At 37.8% G+C, this 23019-nt stretch overlaps 1 protein-coding gene and 1 long non-coding RNA gene across 2 annotated transcripts in view; one reads left to right on the top strand and one right to left on the bottom strand.

Moving 5' to 3' along the window:
• The first annotated feature begins 951 nt into the window (after positions 1-951).
• On the top strand, positions 952-7967 carry LOC107289477. The gene is made up of 3 exons (XR_001548928.1): positions 952-1034; positions 7002-7139; positions 7945-7967. It is a non-coding gene; the product is annotated as an uncharacterized LOC107289477 (long non-coding RNA).
• Positions 7968-10527: 2560 nt separating this feature from the next.
• LOC107289474 (protein mono-ADP-ribosyltransferase PARP12) overlaps positions 10528-23019 on the bottom strand; it is a 22823-nt gene continuing 10331 nt past the window's right edge. The window contains exons 6-12 of the mRNA XM_015818242.1: positions 22346-22544; positions 19990-20110; positions 18339-18435; positions 17519-17600; positions 15726-15856; positions 13284-13435; positions 10528-12653 (exon numbers count right to left, since the gene is read on the bottom strand). Coding sequence (XP_015673728.1) covers positions 12394-12653; positions 13284-13435; positions 15726-15856; positions 17519-17600; positions 18339-18435; positions 19990-20110; positions 22346-22544 — 1042 coding nt within the window. The 3' untranslated portion in view covers positions 10528-12393. The remainder of the gene's footprint in view (positions 12654-13283; positions 13436-15725; positions 15857-17518; positions 17601-18338; positions 18436-19989; positions 20111-22345; positions 22545-23019) is intronic.

Raw genomic sequence — 23019 nt, 5'->3', positions numbered from 1 at the left:
TGATGGGTTGCATGGTGGAAGGTAAGCTGTGACTGTCATAGGCCTGCTTGTAAGCTACTATTCCTTGCTAGCCACACAGAACCTGCAGATTTTCTTTAGGGAGAATTGAGGATTCTGTACACCTGGATATTAGCTCTAGACCAGTGGTGGCGAACCTATGGCACACGTGCCAGAGGTGGCACTCAGAGCCCTCTCTGTGGGCACGTGCACCATTGCTCCAGCCCTGCCTCCCCCTGCGACCCCCTCCTCATCAGCAGCCCCCCCCGGAGGAGAGTCGCCCCCAGGTGCAGAGCAGTACAGCCAAGCACATGGCAGCTGGGCAGCAGGGACAAGACTCTGCCCTCGCGCCCCGTCACACGCAGATGGAGGGCGTGGGTGGAGGGCGTGGCCACCATGGCGCTGCAGGGCCGTGGAGATGGTGGGTGGCCCGGCAGGTGGAGTGGGGGTGGGGCAGGGGTGGAGTGAGCAATGGGGGTGGGGGCAAGGCGGTTTTTGGGCACTCAGTCTCTAAAAGGTTCGCCATCACTGCTCTAGACAATGTGATCAGTACAAATCAGCATTCTGAATTATACTTGGAAACATTGTGACAATCAGTGAAGGACCCATCAAATAAATGTTCCATTGCTGAAGCAAATCTCTTCTGCCAGCCTATAAGCTGCCACATTTTCAAGTAACCTTCAAATTCATTGTCACTTACAGTTCCTGGATAAAAAAAATACTATAATGCCAAGGCGCAATCTTTCATCAAGGAATATAATTTGCTTGTTCATCTTTCTTGTTTTTTGCTATTGGCATTTTTTGTTCATTTAGGGTTAGGGTCTACTGTTTTGCTGGTACTTCATGCTTTCATGTTGTGTTTCTGGTGGCCATTGTGATGGTAAGAGACAGGTATAATATAAATATTCTGTTAAAATAATAACCATTTTTTTCTTCCCATTCCCACAGGACATTCCAGATTATGAAAATATACAGGACCTTCCATATCTTGATATGGTGATAGCAGAGATTCTACGCATGTATCCTCCAGCATTCAGGTTAGTAAGATAGGAGACATTGTGATTTTTGAAGCGTCTTTTCTTTCTTATGTAGGCGATTCACACCACTCCAGGCAATGAATGTGAGTCTGGTCTCAATCTATAAGGAGTCAGGCTTTTTCTGGGTCTTGAAAGAGCTCTGGTACAGTACAGGATATTCCAAAATTCTTAGTGCAGTTTTAAGCTTTAATAATATACTTTCAGAAGTATAAATGTTGCATACTTAAAATAAAAAAAATCATTGGAAAGTTTAATGAATCAAATGTCTTTTACACTTAAATTTGTGAATTAGGAATAATATGTTTTTAATTTTAATTTTTTGTTCAAATCTGTTTGAAAAATGGCAAGCATTGTAAAAAAAAGTCAACTTCATTTGCTGGTTAGCTGAATTCAAATCACAAACAGCAGTAAAAAGAAAATTCACTTCCCCATTATAAGAAGGAGGCTCACGGCAGAAATTTAATTAACAGCTGGATGAAAAATGTTCAGGGAAACTGGCTCATTTTATGATGAGCATAGATCTAAGAGGTGCTGAGCAAGCAAATAGAAATTGAGAAGGCATTTGAACAGAGATTCCCAAAACCAATGTACCATTCAAAACTCACATTGCACAGAATTCTAACAATGAAACTCCATAAGCTCCAATGAAACTCCATTACAAGGTTATTCTAGAAGATGACCAAGGGAGGAGTCAAATGCATCATCAGTCTTGAGTCCCTGCATGCCCACAAGAGTTCTGAGTCCAACCCATCTTGAATTCCTTTCTATTCTTAACTCCTGTTAATTTCCCTTGACCATTAGTTCAGGCTCTTGCAGAGAGCTTAAATCTTGCAATAAATCTTTATACTCATTTGAACTCCCCATCTCCTGATTTCCCTGGCACTTGATACAGATATCTTTATCAGTTATAATTTTCTCAAGATTAGTTACATTTATATAGCTAAGAGTTTTATTTATATAAGCCATCCTCATATTTCCCATATCAAAAAAGGTGCTATTCTACTTATAAATTATATCATCCTTATTATAAAAGTCTAATTATATCTAAGGGTTATCCAATCTTTTAATCATATTCAAACAAATGCTTAATCATATAATGTCCCCTCTGATAAGACAAATCTTCTGTTTTTTAAGTCTAACTCTAGCTTTCTTCCTTTGCCAAATAGCCTTCCAGGCAATTAAATAATCAAAGAATTTTTCCTCTATTTTTGTGAAAGTTGCTTGGAGTGAGAAAGACAATTTATGTAAGGTATTTTTGAGGGGGAATTCCGCCCATTTATATTCCTAAGCAACTCCCACTTTCCTTCTCCCTCAACTTCTCTTTTCATTTTTTGTCCCCAAATTTCTGGCATTTCCCCTAACAGCTCTATAGTCCATTTTTTAAAATCTTCTTTCTTGTCCTCAAGTGTATTTTGTAGATCTAGGGGGTAAAGTTTCCATTTTCATTAGGTCTTGCAGGATTTTATTTGTCTGTGGCAGTTTGTATTTCCCTTCTTTTATGTCTTCCGTCTTTGGATCAATTTCCTCTGATTCATCTTCTATTTTCTGGGTTGTTTGTTCATACTTTGTAGTCCTTGTCTTGGAACTTTCTAGCTGTAGGTTTAAATTAGAAATTTGCTCATTTATGTTAACTAAATTGTTTTTAATCTCATCATAGTTTCTTTTTGTGTCTTCTTTATGTGAAGCAATTGTCTGGTGAATTAATTGTAGCATAGAATATATCTCCTTCTGAAAAGTGTTTGTTTTTTCTTGAGGCATCACTCCTGCAGATCCTTGATAAACCTGGCTGGGGGCTTCAAATGGAGGTATTGAGTATGCTTTCCCACTTTTGGCTGGGTATAAGGCCTCCATTTCCCCCCATCCAGATAGTCTGTCAGAATTTTCGTGATCTCCAAATACAAGTCTTATCTAATATTACCAATCTTGATGGCAATAGAACAAAGTTTCATCTAGTTTTTCTGGTCTTTATATATAGCCTTTATAATCCAATAGGTTCCAAGATATGAGTCCAGCATTAAAAGCAATGTTTTGTAATAGTTCTTCTGCTCTGGCGTCCAAAAAGTGTCAGTCAGACCAAGTTGCAATCCACAGTATTCAAAGTGTTCGGTTTTTTGCCGAGCCCTGAAGGCCCATCTATTCCGTGCGGCCGGCCTGGCGTAGTTTGATTATGTTTTAGTGGGGGTTTTGTATGGGGTGTTTTTAGAACAGGCCTGTTATTTAATTTGATTTTAGCACAGAAACTATTTATTTATTATTGTGGTTTTTAGTATCGCCTGTTCACCGCCCTGAGTCCTGTAAGGGAGATAGGGTGGTATATAAATTTAATAAATAAATAAATAAATAAATAAATAAAATATTCAACCACCCTAAAATCAATCCAAAGCTCTCTCCCAGCCTAACAGCCAAAAGTCAAATTTTTCTTTCTCTCCAAATAGTTCTTAAGATTAAAAGTCAGAACTCAGTAGGTATTCATAGTCCAGAAGGTTCAGGGTGATAAGTATGCCAAAATATTTTGCTCTGTTGCCAGTTGTTCTCTGTTAAGTTAGGAGTCACCGAGCAGCCAAGAAGCTAGGTTATTATCTGTTTTGAAGCTTCTTACCAGGTCAGCATCAGTCCTTTCAATTGTAGTGCTATTCTTTAAACCACCACTAGATGTCATTCTATATCCATTTTCCACTATCAAAACAGAAGATTGATTTTGACAAAAAGAAAATCTTAACACTTATTTCAGTTGTCAAATTTGTCAAAGCTGTAGTTCTATATTTTTCCACTTCAGTATTATGTATTTCTGTCCCCCATAAACAAATTAAAATGCTGCTTCCGTTTCTCTGGAAGGATGGGGCTACAGTCTCTTTCCTTCTCACGGAAGTTTTTAGCTTCTTGGGAGCCTTTTCCAGGAAATTCAGTTAAAAAATAATAAAAAAGGATCAATATTCTCACTCAGTTCCAAACACATTGTTTACGATCTGCTAGTTAGTGCTTTGTTTCTTCGGCTGTCAGTAGCTGGAGGCTGGCCACAGAGATGCAGCCAGTCTTTCCCCTGCCAGTTTGGAGGGCTTTCCTTGGATCAAATGGAAAGACCGCCATCTCTCCGTGATCGAGGCACCCTTCCTTCTTCATCGGCTCTTTGGGGCAACTTTAGGCCCTTTTAGGGCTCCCAGTAAGGCAAAATTGGGCACGGAAAGCAGAGCTCTGCCTTGCTACATCTGTTATAGCTACGACATCATACCGGAAGCTGAACAAGGGATACTTATGATGGTTCCTGATAGTTATAGCTATTACAACATTTGGGTACTTAGGTTGCAATTTGGGTACTTAGTGACTGGCTTGCACTTATGACAGTGGTTCCCAACCTTTCTGTCGGTGATGGGGGTGGTGGTGGTTTTGAGGATATAATCTAGATCCCATGCATGCACAAATGAAGCTTTGCACGCTCGCCCACCGCTTGCATGGCCTAGTTTCCAACAGTTTGTGGACTGGGTGTTAAAGACCCCTGAGTTATGATATTGCAGCTTCCTGCAGTCACACGATTGCCATTTGCAACGTTCACCAGTGACTTCCAACAAGCAAAGTCAGTGGGGAAGCCAGCAGGAGGTTGCAAATCACATGACATTGTTCCCAACAACCATGGAGAATTAGCTTAACGATGGCAACTGGAACTGCTGCAACTGCTGTCCTAAGTCAACATGGACATGTGACATCATATTTTATTATTGCAGTGCTTGGTGTCAAGAATTGCTAATCTCAATTACTGATGGTAAGCACTGACTATCTGTAGTTGTTCAACTGCTACATGAAGATTACTGGTCAAGGTTATACAATTGATTTTTTTTTCAATATTTGCTAACAAATATTCTTCAACAAAACATTAAAATTGAAAATATATTATCCCACTTTGATAGATGGGAAAATGGATAGATACATTTTAAAGTGTGCAAATGCTGGCAGAAAGGTAGCAGATTGATTGTATGTGGTCTCTTGTCAGGAATGATTGTCAAAAGAAACAAACATGTTCATGCTTAAGAATACGCTTCTGTCCATGTTGTTAGAGCTGAATATGGAGGGAGGAACTGCTAAAAATAAACCGAATGCTGTGGCAGGCAAGAAGTGGTGGGGTGAAGAATAGTTTGAATTATTGCAGATTGAATCCACAAATGAGATCCAGGATTCGATTTGGTTATATGGAGAGTAAATTAATATGAATCAGGCTTTTTTCAGAAAGAGAATGTGAGACCTTTACAGAATGAAAGGAAATGTATGAATCTATATATATGGATTTGATGAAATCATGTATGGTATGCATGAAAAGTATGGAGAGCTATGATAAATGTATTTGCATAAATTGCAATGAATTAGATTTCTATGTGCTTATCTTGTACTTTTCCTTGCTTAAGGCTTTCTACTTTTTTGCTTTGCATAATATTTCTTACCCCACAAGACAATAACACGTTGAGTAGGTATTTGTATCTTATGCCAATATAAAGTCATCTGTTAGCATAGTCTCAATAGTCTTTCTAACATTAGAAATCAAGCTGAATCCAGTACTTTTAAAACAGATGACATCTTGTTTTGTTTTCAACCATATCTTTTCTTTTTCCATCAGAAATTTCAAACTGTTTACTTTTTTACTTTAAAACAATGCAGTTTCAAATTGCAAAATATTAAGAAATAAATGTCAGAAAATTGCTCTGGGTAATTAAAAGTAGCAATAAAAGAAACAAATATTAGAAAACATTTTAACTTGGCAGTAAAGAATAATATATTGGAACCATCATAATCAAATATGACTTTGAATGGAAGGACCAAAAATGGAGTTGGCATAGAAGAGAAGGAAATATTTCAGATTTCCTTTTCTCAGGCTGAGTTATGATGCAAATATATAGGTGAGTTACTGTATGTTCTCTGTAGCATAATTTTCCCTGGAAAATATTTACAACCATCAGCTGGTGGGGAAATTCCAGGAAATCCAGTGGAATTTTGATTGAGTCTTTCTTTTTTTCTTTCTTCTCTTTTCTTTTTCTTTCTTTCTTTCTTTTCCTTTCCTTTCTTTTCCTTTCTTTCCTCCCTCCCTCCCTCTTTCTCTTCTATTTCTTCTGCCTAGAGCCTTCAGAACTGGGCGGCATATAACCAGATAGATAGATAAATAAATTTTCCATTTCAAGACAGAAGTTGTCACGTGGGACTGTCTCAGTTCAAGTAAAAAAAGGTTTTTCAGTTGTTCCTAAAAATAAAGTAGAAGCCTAGGAGTAGCTTTTAAGGACTAGCAAACTATTCAGTTTCATCAGCTCCCATCTTCCTGTCTAGTAAGACTTCACCTGGAATACTACAGCCAACCTTGGTCACCATGTCACAAAAAAAATGTTGAGAGTTTGGAAAAAATTCAGAGAAGAGCAACTAAGATGATCAAAGGCCTGGAGACTAAAACATACGAAGAACGGCTGCAGGACTTGGCTTTGGCTGGTCTAAAGAAAAGAAGAAATAGGGGAGACATGATAGCAGTATTCCAGTATTTGAGGGGCTGCCACCAAAAAGAGGGGGTCATGTTATTCACCAAAGCACCTAAGGGCAGGACAAGAAACAATGGTTGGAAACTGATCAAAGAGAGAAGCAACCTGGTTAAGGAGAAACTTCTTGACAGTGAGGACAATTAACCAGTGGAACGGCTTGCCTCCAGAAATCGTGGATGCTCCATCACTGGAGATTTTTAAGAAGAGATTAGACAGTCACTTGTCTGAGATGGTATAGGTCCTCCTGCTTGAGCAGGGGGCTGGACTAGAAGACCTCCAAAGTCCCTTCCAGCTCTATTCTATTCTTCACCCAAACAATTTTCTTTGCATTGATTATAATACTTTTCCTACTTAGACACAGCAGCTGAGGTCTGAAAGGGCTTACAATGAAGGCTTCTTCAAGTGCTTCATTGCCATGTTTTTGCTTTATTTATGGAATATGTAATCTTTGCTCTTGTAGGTTTACCCGGGAAGCAGCAAAAGACTGCTTAGTGCTGCAGCAGCAAGTCCCAGCTGGCACTATCATGGAAATTGCTGTTGGACATCTCCATTATAATCCAAAGTTCTGGCCAGATCCTGAAAAGTTTATTCCTGAGAGGTACATGGGCTTATAGTTCTTTGTTCAAATCACAATGTTAAATCTGTCAAATCACATTATTTATTGTACAAATAACAACAACAAAGCACTGGGAGGCACAATTATGCATAATGCAAAATATGTACCCTCCCACAGAACACAATATAGGTATTCCTTGACTGGTCCCACCACAATTGGGAGCAGGATTTCTGATGCTAAGCAAGGCAGTTGTTAAGGGAATCACACCCAGTTTTATGACCTTTTTTTGCTCTTAAGTGAACCACTGCAATTAAACGAATCACTTGGTTGTTAAATGAATCTGGCTCCCCACCTATTGACTTTGCTTGTGGGAAGCCTCTGGAAAGATCACAAATGGTGATCACAAGACCCTGAAATGCTGCAACCATCATAAACACATGCCGGTTGCCAAGTTCCCAAAGTTTGATCATGTGACCATGCAGGTGATGCAATGGTTATAAGTCAGGGGTCCTCAAACTTGGCCACTTTAAGACTTGTGGACTTCAACTCCCAGAATTCCCCAGCCAGCCATGCTGGCTGGGGAATTCTGGGAGTTGAAGTCCACAAGTCTTAAAGTGGCCAAGTTTGAAGACCCCTGTTATAAGTGCAAGGGTCAGTTGCAAGTCACCTACAAGTACCATTATAATTTCGAATGTCACCAAATGAATGATTGTAAGTCATGGACTACTTCTACAGAAATGGAACTGCTGTGTCTTAATTATCAAACAAGCCATACAAACACTGCCTACCCAGTTTTTTAAAATGAAAATTCTCAATTTCTCAACCAATATTTTAACTTTGCCCACAGATTTACACCTGAGGCTATGCAGCAGCAGCAGCAGCCTTTTGCTTATCTGCCCTTTGGGGCAGGTCCTCGTGGCTGCATTGGCATGAAGTTGGGCTTGATGACGATAAAAATTGCACTGTTAAGAATTTTGCAAAGGTTCACGTTCAAAACCTGCCCCGAGACCCAGGTTTGTGCCTGTTTTACTTCTTGCGAAAGATAGTAACAAAAAGCAAATAACTAGACCGTGAGGGGAGGAATTGTTTTTCGTTTCTCTTTAGTACAAATAGACTTATAGCTATTTCCCCTGTATCTCCAACATGGCTTTCAAGATATGGGACCACCAAGGCTTCTTGCTTGATTTTTTAAAAAAATACTTTGTTTAAAATGAACGCAAAGCAAAAAAAAAAAAAAAAAGCTTCAAGTAGCATCTCCTGGTTTTCCAACAAGGTCTCCAGACCAGTAGTGGGCAACCCATCCTTCATTTTGAAAAATTCATATATATTTACTCCATAAAATCGTAAGTTTTTAAAAATCCACTGGTATGATTTGGTTGTTTTTAACTCCAAGAACAGGATATGGAATTAAGCTCAAGAATCTCAATTGGGCCACTCTTCCTTTACTCAGTGTTTCTCAACCTTGACAATTTTAAGGCATGTGGACTTTAATTCCCAGAATTCCACAGTTGAAGTCCACATGCCTTAAAATTGTCAAGGTTGAGAAACACTGCTCTAGACTGAGCTAGATATACAATATATTATGGAGATTGCTCTGAAGGGTATACTGTATCTCAGGCTCTCTTGGTGGATCAAAAGTTCTTTTGAAAAATAAGGTAGACCTTTCATGCAACATTGCCCCCAAATATTCCTAAAACAAACACTGTAGCACACTGCAAGGATGGTTGCCAGCCAGACTCTCTATGATGGTTGATCTGACTGAAAAACATCCTGAGGTACCTGCTAGGCATTTCAGGTATATTGTTAGATTTATATCTCATTTATCCAGGAGCTCTGGGCACCATGTATAGTCTCCCTTCTTTATTTTCCCTACCAATCAGTTTGAACTGGGATCCCTGTAATTCTAGTTTCATGTTTGCTTATTGTAGCCCTCTTCCAACTCCCACAAACATGAAACTTGGGAAGTACAGAGTAGAAAATTCCCTTTCCTATATTACTTGATGCTTCCTAACTTGCTTTGCATTTTGTTTCTTCACCCTCTTCCCAGATCCCTTTGCAGGTCAAATCTCATGGCACACTAGGACCAAGGGATGGCGTCTTCATCAAGATTGTTTCTCGTTAAGATAGTTGCATCTTCCCATTTCTTTTTCAGGAGATGCTTTGGCTTCCCTCATGCTGAAAATCTATTTGTAACATGGTAAAACCTATTAAAGGCAACAAAGCTCTTACCCCAGAACACCTTGTTCAGCCGTCTCTTCTACTATTTGAAATCTCTATAGAGTCTGCCTTCTAGCCTTAGAAGTCAACTTAGAATGCTAAATTCCAAAGACAGTTAACCTCTGTGCTCGAAGACTTAACTGTTAGTGCCTGATATGCATCTAGACTTTGAAAGCATGTTTAATTTTTTTGATGTGTGGAGGGGAAATTTACTAATAATGACAATAGGATGCTCACAAAATAAACTGCTTCAGCTGTTATTAAAAACGTAAGTTTTTTCCCCAGGTTGTTATAACTGATCAGTCCTCAGCTTAGCCTCTATTTTCTCTTAAGAGTTGTTCCTCCCCTGTCCAAGATCATGGGCAGATTTACCTAGACAATTGTGCAACTCAAGATGTAACTGACAGTCTGGAATCTAGTATTTTGTCCTTTCTTCCCACCAGAAACCAAACAAGGCAATCTTCTCCAATCTGGTTCCCTATCCACATGATAGCTTATAACCCTTTTCATCCTCTGGCTTGCTTGGTTAATGGTAATTCATAGTAATTGTGAGAACTGGAAATAAAATAAAAATGCACTGTTGTTATTTATATAACATATTCTAATTTTTTTTCAAGCAATTCATATTTTCTTTCAGTTGAAAATTGTTAGCTTTTAAAGCAGAACTTGAAGAAAACTGCTTTTATCAATATTTTAAAGAATGTTTTTTATAGAAACTGTTCTTGATTATTAAAATGTTAGACATTATATATATAGTTTATGCATATACAGGTAGTCCTCAACTTTCAACCACATTTGGAACAGGATTTCTATTGCTAAGCAAGGAATTGTTAAGTGAGTTGTGATCTATTTTACGACCTTTTTTGCCATAGTTAAGTGAACCACTGCAGTTGTAAAGTAAATAACATAGTAATTAAACAACTCTGGCTCCCCCCCCCCCATTGACTGCTTGTTGAAAGCCAGCTGGGAAGGTGGCAAACGGGAATCACACAACCTCGAGATGCTGTAATTGTTGGAAATACATCCTGGTTGTCAAGCGTCTGCATTTTGATCACATGACTTTGGGGATACCGTGATGATTGTTAAGTGTGAGCACTGATCATAAGTCACTTTTTTCAATGCTATTGTAACTTTGAACCATCACTAAACAAATGGTTATAAGTTGAGAATTATCTGTATTTATTTTACGTGTAGACAATAAAGAATTCTAAAATCACTTGCAAATTCCCTTTATTACAGTACAGACGATTTACCTTTATTCATCCTTATAAACAAATAGTACTATAGATCAGCTATCTGCATTCTGTACAAAGTAAACCAGGGTACTAGTGTTGTTACCTCATAATGCTCTTATTTATCTGCAAATTTTCCACAGCTAGTAAGATTCCGAGACTTCACTTTTGAAATGAGCCCGTCTTGATTTGGTACAGTGCTGAAACTTCCAACTTACATAACCATTAAAACTTTTTTTAAAACCCCTTGGTGGCTTTTAAACCATAGACAGTGATTTCTTTATATTATTTGTTATAAGGCATTTATCTTGAGATTTTAGTAAACAATAAAGCAAAATTAAATACATGTAAACTTTATAGCATCAACCTATAATTTATACTTAGAGAAAGCAGATATGTTGGGAAGAATGATTCCTTAAGGTAAAATCAGATATTTATCTGAAGCACAAAAACCAGAAAGAGCTTTACAGCTGTATCTAGATATGGTTTGCTCCAAGAATTTCATTACATATCTGTAATTCAGTAAAGGACCCATTCAACTACATTCATCATATTTCTCACTAAAGGGCTGTATCCAGAAGTTTCAGTAGCACCTGATGAAGTCACCACAGCCAACTATATATCCATTGAGATGCAACAAAATGATATTATCTAATACAACCAAACAAGACTTCTTTTGCTAAAGTTTATTTAAACAGATGGCAAATTCTTAAGCAACATTACCAACATATATTCAAAATCTAAAATTTTAAGAAGTTGGTCTCTAGTGACTGGAAATGTAAGGAGAATTTTTTTTGTATCATTATATACAATGATATATCACTTTATCAAAGAGGAAGCACAAGAGTTAGCAAAGGAAATCAGAGAAAAATGCTATAATAGCATTCCTCAACTTGATGTTTTACAGCTGATTAGGGCTGTAATTCCATGCTGAGAGAATATTTCGAAAGTTTTAAAAAAGACATACTACAAAAGACATTAAAAAGTATTTACTTCTAGAACTTAAATAGAAGTCAAGAGTTATATGATTCATATGGAGCTTTAAGATGTACAGACAGGGTACTACGAACTGAAGGTTTGTCTCTACCCTCATGCCCTTAGAAAGACAAAACAGCCATTTAATGGTTTAATACTAAAATATTAAAATTTACTGTAAAAACAGTAGAACAATTTCAAATAGAACATTAGAGATTATTAAAATCAGTGTTTCTTCATGTGGGCAGCACTTGTGATTTAAGATTGTAAAATTGTTTCAGAACAAGTGTGAGGACACCATATCTATGGGAATAAGGCACATGTAGATAATGCACTGCCTTATGTACATATAGTGTGTGTGTGTGTACATGCTGTCCCAAAGCACCTTTTCAAATCACTACAGTCCCCTGCTGCAGTTAATGCAAAGGGGATGGTGATGATGGTGATGATATTATTTAAGGCTAAGGATTATGGGTGTGGCTCCCCTATGAAAACCTAGTCAATGAGTAATTTCAGATTCAACTGATTAAATTTCCTCATCGAATACAAAAGAATGATCCTGGATTTTACATGATATACAGCTATCAGAACAAGTATAATCAAAGCAAAATTATTCCTCCTTGAGAAAGAAATAACATCTCTTCTAAAAAAAGCACTTAACATTAAAAATTAAGTCTGCTTTTTACATTTAGGATGCCCAATTGCACAGGGAGGAGAAAAAAGAGGATATTTTTTTAATCTATTAAAAACTTGTTTAAAAATCAATCAACAAAACGCTGATACTGCTAACATGACTAAGGCCTTCAATGGTCATCCAGAAAGTAGCTCATTTAGCAGTGCATTAAACAGGAATGCACGGTCTACCTCCAAATTTAATTTTTGTATTCAATCAGGTATTCTGGGTAAATCTGGTGCTTCTCAAAAATGACAAAAATGGATGGATTCAGGAGACTGTTCACGCAGCTGTTATAGAAAAGATTGCTCTGGTTATTTTTGGCGGGCGGGCGGAGGTAGGAAGAACAGCCGTTTGTAAAATCTCCCACCAATACTTTGGCGAGAAACATGGTCTTGATAGAAGAATTGACTCCACTGTAGTTATCAGAATATGCAGCATCCCTTGCAAAGTAACTTCCTATAAAGAAGAAAGACATAAAGCAAAAGAGGCCACTCTACAAATTCAACAGGTGGATATAGTGTATTTAGTGGTTTTAATGCCAAACAAGGATTGGGAAGACCAAAATTCAAATCCATACTGGTTTGGACCAGTCCCTACATCTCAACTCCATCCACCTTGATGAGGATAAAACTGGAGAAAAAGATGATGTGGGCCAGCCTAACCTCCTGGTACCAGGATATAAATGCAGCAAATAAATCTAATATTAAAATTTGAAATCATTTATGGTCTTAAGCATGGCCAGACCCGCCCCAAAACAGCTGGATCAGCATAATTCAAAGAAGGAACTGAACCTTCCACACTTTGAATGATAGGTTTTACACATACTGTATCTAGGGCAGAGGGTTTTTTCTGCTAAATATTTTACTACATCCTTTTTTAACCAGATGCCCTTCAGATATGTTAAATGTCAACATACATTATTTCCAACCAATGTAATCATTGAAGACAGGTACTAGAACCCAATTCAACAACATCTGGATGGTCAGAATTCCCCATCCACTTTCAGTCCAAATAGATGGTATAGAAGTATAGGAAGTGTTATCAACTTCAATTAAATTGTTGCGCACGAAACACAATAAAAGTTACCTTTGCCATAAGCTGTACCATGAACACCACAGATCCTCCAATCAAAATTCTGCTGGCAGATAGCATCAACATGGTTTTTACTTGTTCCATGAAACAGAGACCTTTCATCTACATCCTTTCCCCCATTTGCCTTCTTCATTTGCTCTTTCTGCCTATAAACATGGAAAAAAATGACACAAATATGATCACGGAAAAATAAAATAGGAACTGGCAAGGGGATACTTGATACTAAGTATCCTACCCTAGATACTGAAGTCTCTTAATCAGTGTTTCTCAACCTCAGCATCTTTTAAGATACATGAACTTCAACTCGCAGAATTCCCTAGTCAGCACAGGCAGCTAGGAAATCCTGGGAATTGAAGTTCACACATCTTAGAGCTTCTGAGATTTAGAAACATTGCTGTTAATGATATCTTGTTCTAGGGATGAACACTAATGGATGGTAGACCTCCATAAGAGAAGCTGGGTTCTCCTCTTATGTGGTGGCATCTGTGGCTTGCAATGTCTCAGTACATGTAGTCTTTAGAATTGAGATGTCAGGAGCTAAATTATTGAAAGAGAAGAGTTTTCTATTTTGCGTATTCTGATCATCTTCCTAGTTAGACTTGGCCGCCTCCAACATTTTGCTAGCCAAATGTATTTGAACCCCACCCAAAGAGCTGAGCCATGCTTGCTGAGATTAAGCTAATACTCAAGAGATTGGGAACACGTGGATCCCACCTAGTGTCTACTAGTTTTTAGGTGCTAAAATTTCTGCTAATTCTGGAAGCTTTTTCATTTTGTTTTGGCTTTTTTATACGTTGTCTATTAATGATCAAAAGACAAGTTAAGAGATATTTAACTAGTAAATCAAATGTATTTTACTAAAACCCAATAGGGAACTATTACAGCTGAAAAACATTCTGCAAATACTGTACATATCTTATTTCTTTGTAATTTTTCATGATTTAATTCTTCCTCCCATAATTAATTGCCTCAAGTTACAGAATTAAGTGAGGAGAAATTTGTAATGGAAAAACTGCTGTTTCAATGTCCTGCTCATCTTTTTAAAATGACTCCTCCTTGGCACTAGTCTTTCCTTTTAATTTTCCCTTCCACTACAAAAATGTTTCATTCTCTTTGTACTCCAGGAGTTACATGGGAGATCAAGACAATCTGACTAACAAATCAAAAAGAGCTCCTTCCAGGTCACTCTGCATATACTTTTTTCCTGCCCATACACAGGTAGTGTGACAGGAAGAACAGAACAGCTTTCTATTTGGACTAGAAAGATCCACAAAGATACTATTTCCATGAAATATTGTTGGTGGAATATTACTACATCATGCTATGGTAAAATAAAGAAAGCTGTATATTCTACCATTTGTTTTCCAATGTATCAAACAAAAAAGGGTGCGAAGGAGACATTGAAACTCAGAATATACTATTTATTTTCTCAGTGATTTATTGTTTCCATAAAATTCTGAAAACTGAAGTTGAATCAAATATTTGTATATGTTAGCTTGGTTTCTGATTTGAAGTGTTTCCAAACCCAGACCTGCTTCCTTCACATCTTACCTCCTTTATGCATAATTTACAAAGGGAGGTTTTGTTCAGAAAATATCTTTAAAGAAAAATGTCTTCCCTCCAAGTCTTCAATATGTACCTTGGCAGGCTCCTTCTCTGCTTACAGAGCTCTTTTTCTCTCTACTTCCAACAAGTAGTAGACCCATGAATTGTACTCCTTAATCTAAGCCAGTGTTTTTCAACTCAAGATGTGTGAACATTAACTCCCACATGTCTATGGAGATTCACAATCATCCAGATCCCAAAGGTGCTTTTGAAAAAGCAGCTGGACTTTCTTGGTTTTTTCCTTGAAGATGTCATCCAAGAAACTTCTTCAGTTCTTTAACTTCCACAATTTTCTAGGAATTGAAGTCCAGGCATTGCCAAGATTGTGAAACATTGCTCTAAGCTAACATCGCCAAGTCTTCCTTAGCCATGATAATGGATTCCTCATGTTACAGCTAACAAATGGATTTTCCACTTAGGTCCAATAAGCAACATTTGCACTATGATAAAGGAAAGCTTTCACATTACTGGGGAAAAGATATGTCAAAGAAAATGAACATTCTGCCATAAAAGGAACTCTATTTATATTCCAGGAACTTAAGATAACCACTTTACATGAAGACAGAAGCTCTCAACCAGATAATGAGGTAGGTGCCCATCAGAGAGTAGTCCCCAAAGAGTAAGAAAGAGTTAAATTCTCTGCTCCCTGGAAATACAACCATGATCAACCCTCAGTACTTTGAATTTAAAAAACACTGAGAAATTCTTCCAAGAAAGCATTCTCCTTTAATCCAGCATTCTGCTATGCAACAGAAACATGAAGCTTTTGGAAAAAAAAAAAAAACAATTTCAGAGAAGCCAATGACAACAATGGAGCCGGTTTGCACGTACCACTGATAAACTTCCCAAAGAGACACATTCTGGATTCTTTTGATGGTCAATATTGTGGCCTTGGACAGTGTGCGCTGAAAATTAGTCTGGACTTTTTTGTACTCACTGGAGGATAGAAGGAGGTTGATCAGCTGCAAAGGGGAAAAAGGGTTATAAACATGGGTCTCAAATATGGGAGGGAAATTTGAAATAAATTTATCTGCCCTAACTTACCAAGCAAAACAAGTCACAGATTCGTTAGGCATTCACTGATCAGGGGAGATGAGATAGAGAAGACTTAGATCTATGTGTTGAATCATCTTCATACTCTTTGAGTATACTTCCCAAGGATGATCAAACTAGGACGATGAGCCATCCTGCATATTCCTCTTACAATGGTATTTTTAATCAGTGTCAATATTTAATCCTGATGCTGAATAGCACTTCAAACAGCAAGAGGATAATGTCTGTCTGGTTTAAGAAGTTAAAAGATCTGAACTCTCAGAGAATTGAGAATTTCCTTTCTCTGTCTATTGACTACCTAGTAGAAAAATCACATAAATTTCTAACAAGTTCTTGCTTCTTAAGGGCTTAGCAACTACTGTCTAACTGAAGTTATAGAACAATATCTGATCCAGCTTGGGCCTATTCTGAGTTCTCCCAGTGTCTAACTCTTAACAGGTCATTTTCAGAAACAGGAACTTTTATTCTTAAAATTCATTTACCACTTCAGTCTAAGCAATATACAGTTTGAACTATAGAAAAATATATGATATGTCCCACTGCTAAAACATTTAAAACACTACATGAAATATAACAACTTTAGATGAAACAGCCTCCTCATGCCAACACTAGTCAATTTCTGAAGGTCCTCTGAAGAGACCAAAAACATTAAAAGTCTTTAGAAGGCTTAAAAAATGGGGCTAATCCTACTTTGGGATCTATGTCATTCAAAAGGATGGAAGGAAGTTCCCATAGAAAATGGCCACTTCTGTGACTGCCAAGCAGGAGACCTTCATTTTCTCTTTCCTCAGGCTTAGCAAGCAGCCTTGCTCTGAGAAAGGCATAATTGCCGAGTTGCTTATTTCACGGTTAATTGCCTTATATAGGACTCTCACTTCAGTTTCAATCTAATATCAACCCCATGATATTGATTAGGCCAGAAATCAAGTAGATTGGCCTCAAATCATTCAGTAAGCATCCTTCCCAAATGAATGAGCCTTTAGCCTCAGTCTTTCCAGCACAGTATATTGACTCTTAATTCTGACCTTAGCCACCAATTTCATTCCTTGTTCTCTGTAACCTACTTATCATCAAGCTACCTTACTCCTTATTTTATAGAGATGGAAATTGCAGAAGAAGAATTAATTGAAAAAGTAAAGCCACCATTATTAACATTACTGGATATGAGTTTTGTTGCCGATATGAAATTTTCCATTGCTGGTATTTATTGGACTGTTAATTTATATTTTATTAGAGTACACTCTCTCATACACCTTCACACAGAAGAAGAGGTAGAATAAAAACTTCTTACTTCCTCAAAACATATATTAAGGGACTCAAACAAAACATTTAAAATAAAGGATTATGAAAATCTGAATAATGATCGGCTATAAAACCAGAACTTGCCAAGGATGAAACACCAGCATTTGTATTCCAGAAGAATAGCCATTTGTCTATTTGTTATACCACTATGCACAGTGCCTGACTTAAAACACAAACACACAGACAGACAGACACACATTATGTAACATTCTGACTCGAATGACTGCCCTAGGAATATAGAACCATCTACCTAGTTTAGTGAAACCTACCTTATATCCCAGTTCTGGTAAAGCTGATTGGTCCCAGTGAGGTGGAATGTGTGTAGCGCTTTCCTTTGATTGCTCTGTCCTGCTTGTAAATAAAGAGATTGCAGAATTAACCGACACTCTCTTATATATATAATGCAAAGAAAAAAAATTGACCATCAAGCAAAGTCAAAGAATTCTGATTCAGAATGCGACTTTAAAGCAAGTTTTAAAAACACCTATAAGTTGAATGAAGGAGGGGAAATTGAAGCAACCAGCAATACTTTGAGTGATGTGTAAGTGAACTTCTTCCCTTATTCTTGGTCTTCATTGACAACACTTAGTTTGATCCCCACACAAAGTACACGTTAAAAAAACCAGGCAAAACTTTGATCACACCATCTAGACTGCCATCTGGAACTTTTTTTAACCACATCCGGTGGATATCCTTGAATTCCAGTATCTATTATTGAACTTTAACCTCTGTACTAGGGCTCTCTTCAGGACATGCAGATAGCAGTTGCATCATATAATAGTCATTTTGGTTCTCTCTTTTCTTGCCTTAAACTGGCCTTCCTCAAGTTTCTGCCCCCGCCCAATTTCCATAGAATTTATAACTTGCTAGGAATTTTACTGGTGTTGGACCAGTATCTCTGGCAGGAAACAGATTGGGAAAATTAATCAGGATGGTTTGCAAAATGTACCACTCTGGGCTGATGGAATCCCAAGGAAAAACAGAATGTTCTGGAGATCTAGACACATATATAAGCATATACATACTTTCCAAATTACAAATCAAATTATCAAGTTTTCCCCCCCCCACACACACATCCTAGTCACCAACCTGCTTTTCTTTTTCTCCACTTCTTCTGTAGACACAAACTTAGGCCGTCTACAAACATTTCTTTCCGTCTGATATTTCAGGTTTCTCTGTTTCATGGCTGAAAAATGCCCACATATATATCCCTCAAAACATTGAATTGTGCCTTAAGAATGAAAACAAAGTCTAGGTGCCTAGCAGAATTCTAAGGTCAAACATTAGGCAGAACAAAACCTGTCCTTATCTAGACCAAATAATGAGCAATACAATAATGGCTGCTACTATCTTTTTTTAACCACTGACATCAATCTGCCAAAGAGTCCCTTTTTTGTTGTCTAGCTTCTTTTGGAATTCTTACATGTTATATGTTTTGTAGGCATCCTTCTGCCTACAAAATATCAAATGTTCTTTTGGCCCCAAAGATTGTTTATCCAAGGCATGTTAAACCCTCTTTCTGCCCACAGATCTGACCTACCAAGTTTCCAATTTCATTTTTAATTGAAAATTGGTGCAAATAAAAATCTATCCTTAAAATCAAGTGGAAAGTCATGGTGACCTAGCCTTATTACTTATCTGAAAACTCCTTACTATAGTCAAAAATCTCTTTTATTAACTAAAACATCAAAGGGCCCGCATTTACTTATTCCCTTTCTTATACAACCCTGATTCCAAATTATATTAATGCTTTAAAGATCAAAGTTATTTGTCAAGCAGGACCACTCAATCAGAAATCCACAGAACTCCCTTGTTTAGGAAACTACAAGCTTGGATGCTGTTATCCATGAACTTGGGCCTAGAAAATGATCAAAAACAGTTGAACCTGATTAATAGAGATGTACAATTCACCAGCAATTTACACTGATTTGACAGATTCTACAGTGGTTTTGGGGGACTTTACAAAATAGCTTTATCAACCTTAATCAGCTATGTTTAAGCCAGGTGCATAGTCATTCAATCACAGCCAGCACCTTTGTGAAGAAGACAAATTGCCTTATATCACAAGGTAATCTTACTCAATTTTACTACTAAACTGGGGGCAATTTGAGCATATCTTGGGGGTAATGAGAAAGGGTAAGAATCTCGGGTGGCGCAGTATTTGAATGTGGTATTGCAGGCTAATTCTGCCAATAGCCTGGAGTTTGATCCTGATAGGGCTCAAGGTTGACTCAGCTTTCCATCCTTCTGATGTCAGTAAAATAAGAACCCAAATTGATAGGGGTAATATGCAAATAATTCTGACTTTGTGAATCTCCCAGAGAGTACTGTAAAGTGCTTTGGTGCAGTATATAAGTCTAAGTGCTATTGCTAATGGAGCAATTTATAATTGCTTGTTTGAAGTTCAGGACAGCCACTGCCACAATACTTGTATAAAACAGGGGAGTCTGGAGGTTTTGTTTTTTTTTGATGTATAATAATACTGTATTAGGTATCCTAAGCCCAGGAAAAAGGCATTGGGGAAACAGTTTAAGAACCGCCAACTTAATATGATAACTTAATTATATCCAAGTTTAATAATACAAAAATTATTTGCTTGATTTCTAATCAGATGGAGAATTCTTCCTAATAGACAATATTAGGCTAAAGGAACTAAATATTATGGCCAAGGCAGATCAACGTTGATTTTTATCTGGTGATATTTCCAAACAACTCAGCTGATACAAGAGGGAAAACACACCTTTAAAATCAATCTCATAATTCTGTGTCCCAGCTGAGAACTTGAGTGTCGTAAATGCTTCAGACTGGTAGGCTTTCTCCAAGTCAAAGCTGGATATAGTAGCAGCAGCATGATGATCATCCTGGTACCACAGAACCAAACAAAAGCATTTGCACATCACTCCAGAAAAATCTAGGTTCTTTGAATTTGGATTTTCTTAAGAATTAGAATGACTTATCTATGTCTAGACTGTTTAAAGCGGCTTCAAATTTATGTTGGAAATGCTGAAAACATGAAGGGTCATTTTATTGGTGGAGTTGTAAAAAAGCCAGAATATCTGGGGTTCAAACAGATAATTTATTAACTTTATTAATATAAAAACTTTTCCGGTTCAACTGAAACCAGAAAAAAACTTCTGTGACTAATGGATAGACAATTTGAAAAGTCTTATGAAAGATTGTTTTTGTATATGGTAATTGCAGTGAGATTATATGCAAAAAGATCGAAAGACCTACCCATAATGGAGGAATGGTTGGTGAAAATGACAGAATTTTCAGAAATGGTAAAAGTGACTTATTTCATTAGGAAAAAGACAATAACTGTATTCATAAGTGACTTGTAGCCCTTTATGGACTTTTTGTTGAAAACAGGAAAAAAGAATCTGTGATTTATGGGTTTGCCAATTGGAAAGAGCAGCCTTGGAAAGAAGGGAGCCATGATATAACTATAGAGAGGGGAAGTGACGCACATGAGGGTGGCCACTTATTGTTCCTGGAGGAGAGTCTAAATCAGTTGTCAGTCTGCATAATGTATTTGCTGCTTAGTCCCAGCTCTACTTCTCTTTTGCAAGCAATAGTCAGTGCAAGGGGTTGCCCCATTTTCTTCTCAATGCTGGGGGTGAAATCTACTCTTCCTGAACTTTCAATGTACTCTAGAAAGAGTACAGAGAAGAGCAACAAAATGATTAGGGGACTGGAGGCTAAAGCATATAAGGAACGGCTGCTGGAATTGGGTATGTCTAGTTTAATGAAGAGAAGGACGAGGGGGGACATGATAGCAGTGTTCCAATATCTCAGGGGCTGCCACAAAGAAGAGGGAGTCAAGCTATTTTCCAAGGTGCCTGAAGGTAGGACAAGAAGCAATGGATGAAAACTAATCAAGGAGAGAAGCAACCTAGAACTAAGGAGAAACTTCCTGATAGTTAGAACAATTAACCAGTGGAACAACCTGCCTCCAGAAGCAGCGAATGCTCCAACACTGGAAGTTTTTAAGAAGAGACTGGACAGCCATTTGTCTGAAACGATATAGGGTTTCCTGCCTGAGCAGGGGGTTGGACTAGATGACCTTCAAGGTCCCTTCCAACTTTACTACTACTACTACTACTACTACTACTACTACTACTACTACTACTATTATTATTATTATTATTATTATCCTTCCTCTATGAAAGAATAGAGAGCTATAGACTGAACAGAAACTTTCCTCCCTGCAAGAGGAAGAAATCTTAAGCCTTGTCTCCTAATTAGAAGTGGTCGAGCCTTTCTTCTGGCTTCAATAAACAAGAATTATTAACAAATGAGACCAGCTACTGAGAAGCAGTTTTACCAGCTACCCATTTATTTCTAGCATTGTCCAGACTGAAATTTAACAGCCAGAGATTTTGGATCCATGTCTATAAATGTTATAAAAGTTTCCATTTTGTACTGCTGTGTCTTAATTTCACTGCTTTTCTGTTTAGGAAACAAAGTTACAACCACAATTGGGACTAAGCAAGGTAGTTGCACAATTGCTAAGCAAGGTAGTTGTTGAGTTGCACCTGATTTTATGACCTTTTTTGGCACAATTGTTAAGCAAAACACCACAATCCAATTTCTCCCAACTGACTATGCTTGTTGGAAGTTGGCTGGGGAGATCTCAAATGGCAATCTTATGGCCCCAGGATGCTGCAACTATTCTAAATAGATGCCAGTTGCCAAGTGCCCAAATTATCATCACATGATGATGGGGATGCTGCAATAATTGTAAGCATGAGGACCAATCGAGTATGTTGTAACTCTGAATGAATACTAAATGAATGGTTGTGCAGTAAGTCAAGGACTACCTGTAACTAATCTAGGTGCTGCTTTTACACAGATCTATTCTGACTTATTTTATGAAGGACCAGGTAGGATATTTATATGTTGCATTAATTTAGTAGTAAAAGGAGAAGGTCAACTGGATTATTATTAAAGGTATCGAAGTTATTAGGATACTACATAGCTGTGTTTCTCTGGCTTGCTGGGAAGGAAACACTGGGAGTTGAAATCCACTCATCTTAAAGTTACTAAGATTGAGAAACCTTATATACAGCATACAGAAGATGACAAGGTTTACTTACTTGCTTTCCGTATTCTTTCCATAGATTGTACTCATCCTTCCAGTACCAGATCCAATCTGTTGTAAGAATATAGTACGGAGGCTTGGTCACTGAAGATGCTGTGGAAAGCCGTCTAATTTTAGCAGAGCCCCATGTCATACTGGAGAAATTGATAGATTGCATGAATAAAGACTGTTCCGGTCCTCCCAAATGGAATATACTGTGGAACAATGGGATTTTAAAAAGTTATAACTTTTTTTTAAAAAAAGGATTGTTCTATCTTCTATTTCAGTGATGGTGAGCTATGGCATGCCTTCAAAAGTGACATACCACAACATTTTGGATGGCACAGCAGCGTTCACCAATACCCAATGCTGAGAGCAACAATTCAGGATGGTCTAGATTTTGGGGGGGGGAGATAGACAATTGTTTTGTGTGTGTGTGTTTGTGTGTAACATGCCAGCAGAGTCTGGATGGGGAGGAACAGACTCAGGGAGGATGGGGAGGAACAGACTCAGACTCAACCCTTCCAAGACCGAGTGGCTGTGGTTGCCGGCGCCCCGGCATAGTCAGCTGATTCCATCGCTGACTATAGGGGGCGAGACTTTGGCCCCCTCAGAGAGGGCACGCAACTTGGGTGTCCTCCTGGATCCACGGCTGACACTGGAAGACCATTTGTCGGCCGTGACCAGGGG

This window comes from Protobothrops mucrosquamatus, unplaced genomic scaffold (assembly GCF_001527695.2).
Source record: "Protobothrops mucrosquamatus isolate PMUCROS unplaced genomic scaffold, P.Mucros_1.0 scaffold706, whole genome shotgun sequence".
Lineage (NCBI taxonomy): Eukaryota > Metazoa > Chordata > Lepidosauria > Squamata > Viperidae > Protobothrops > Protobothrops mucrosquamatus.
The sequence above is the reverse complement of the archived record's forward strand: the minus strand, read 5'-3'. Positions and strand labels throughout refer to the sequence as shown.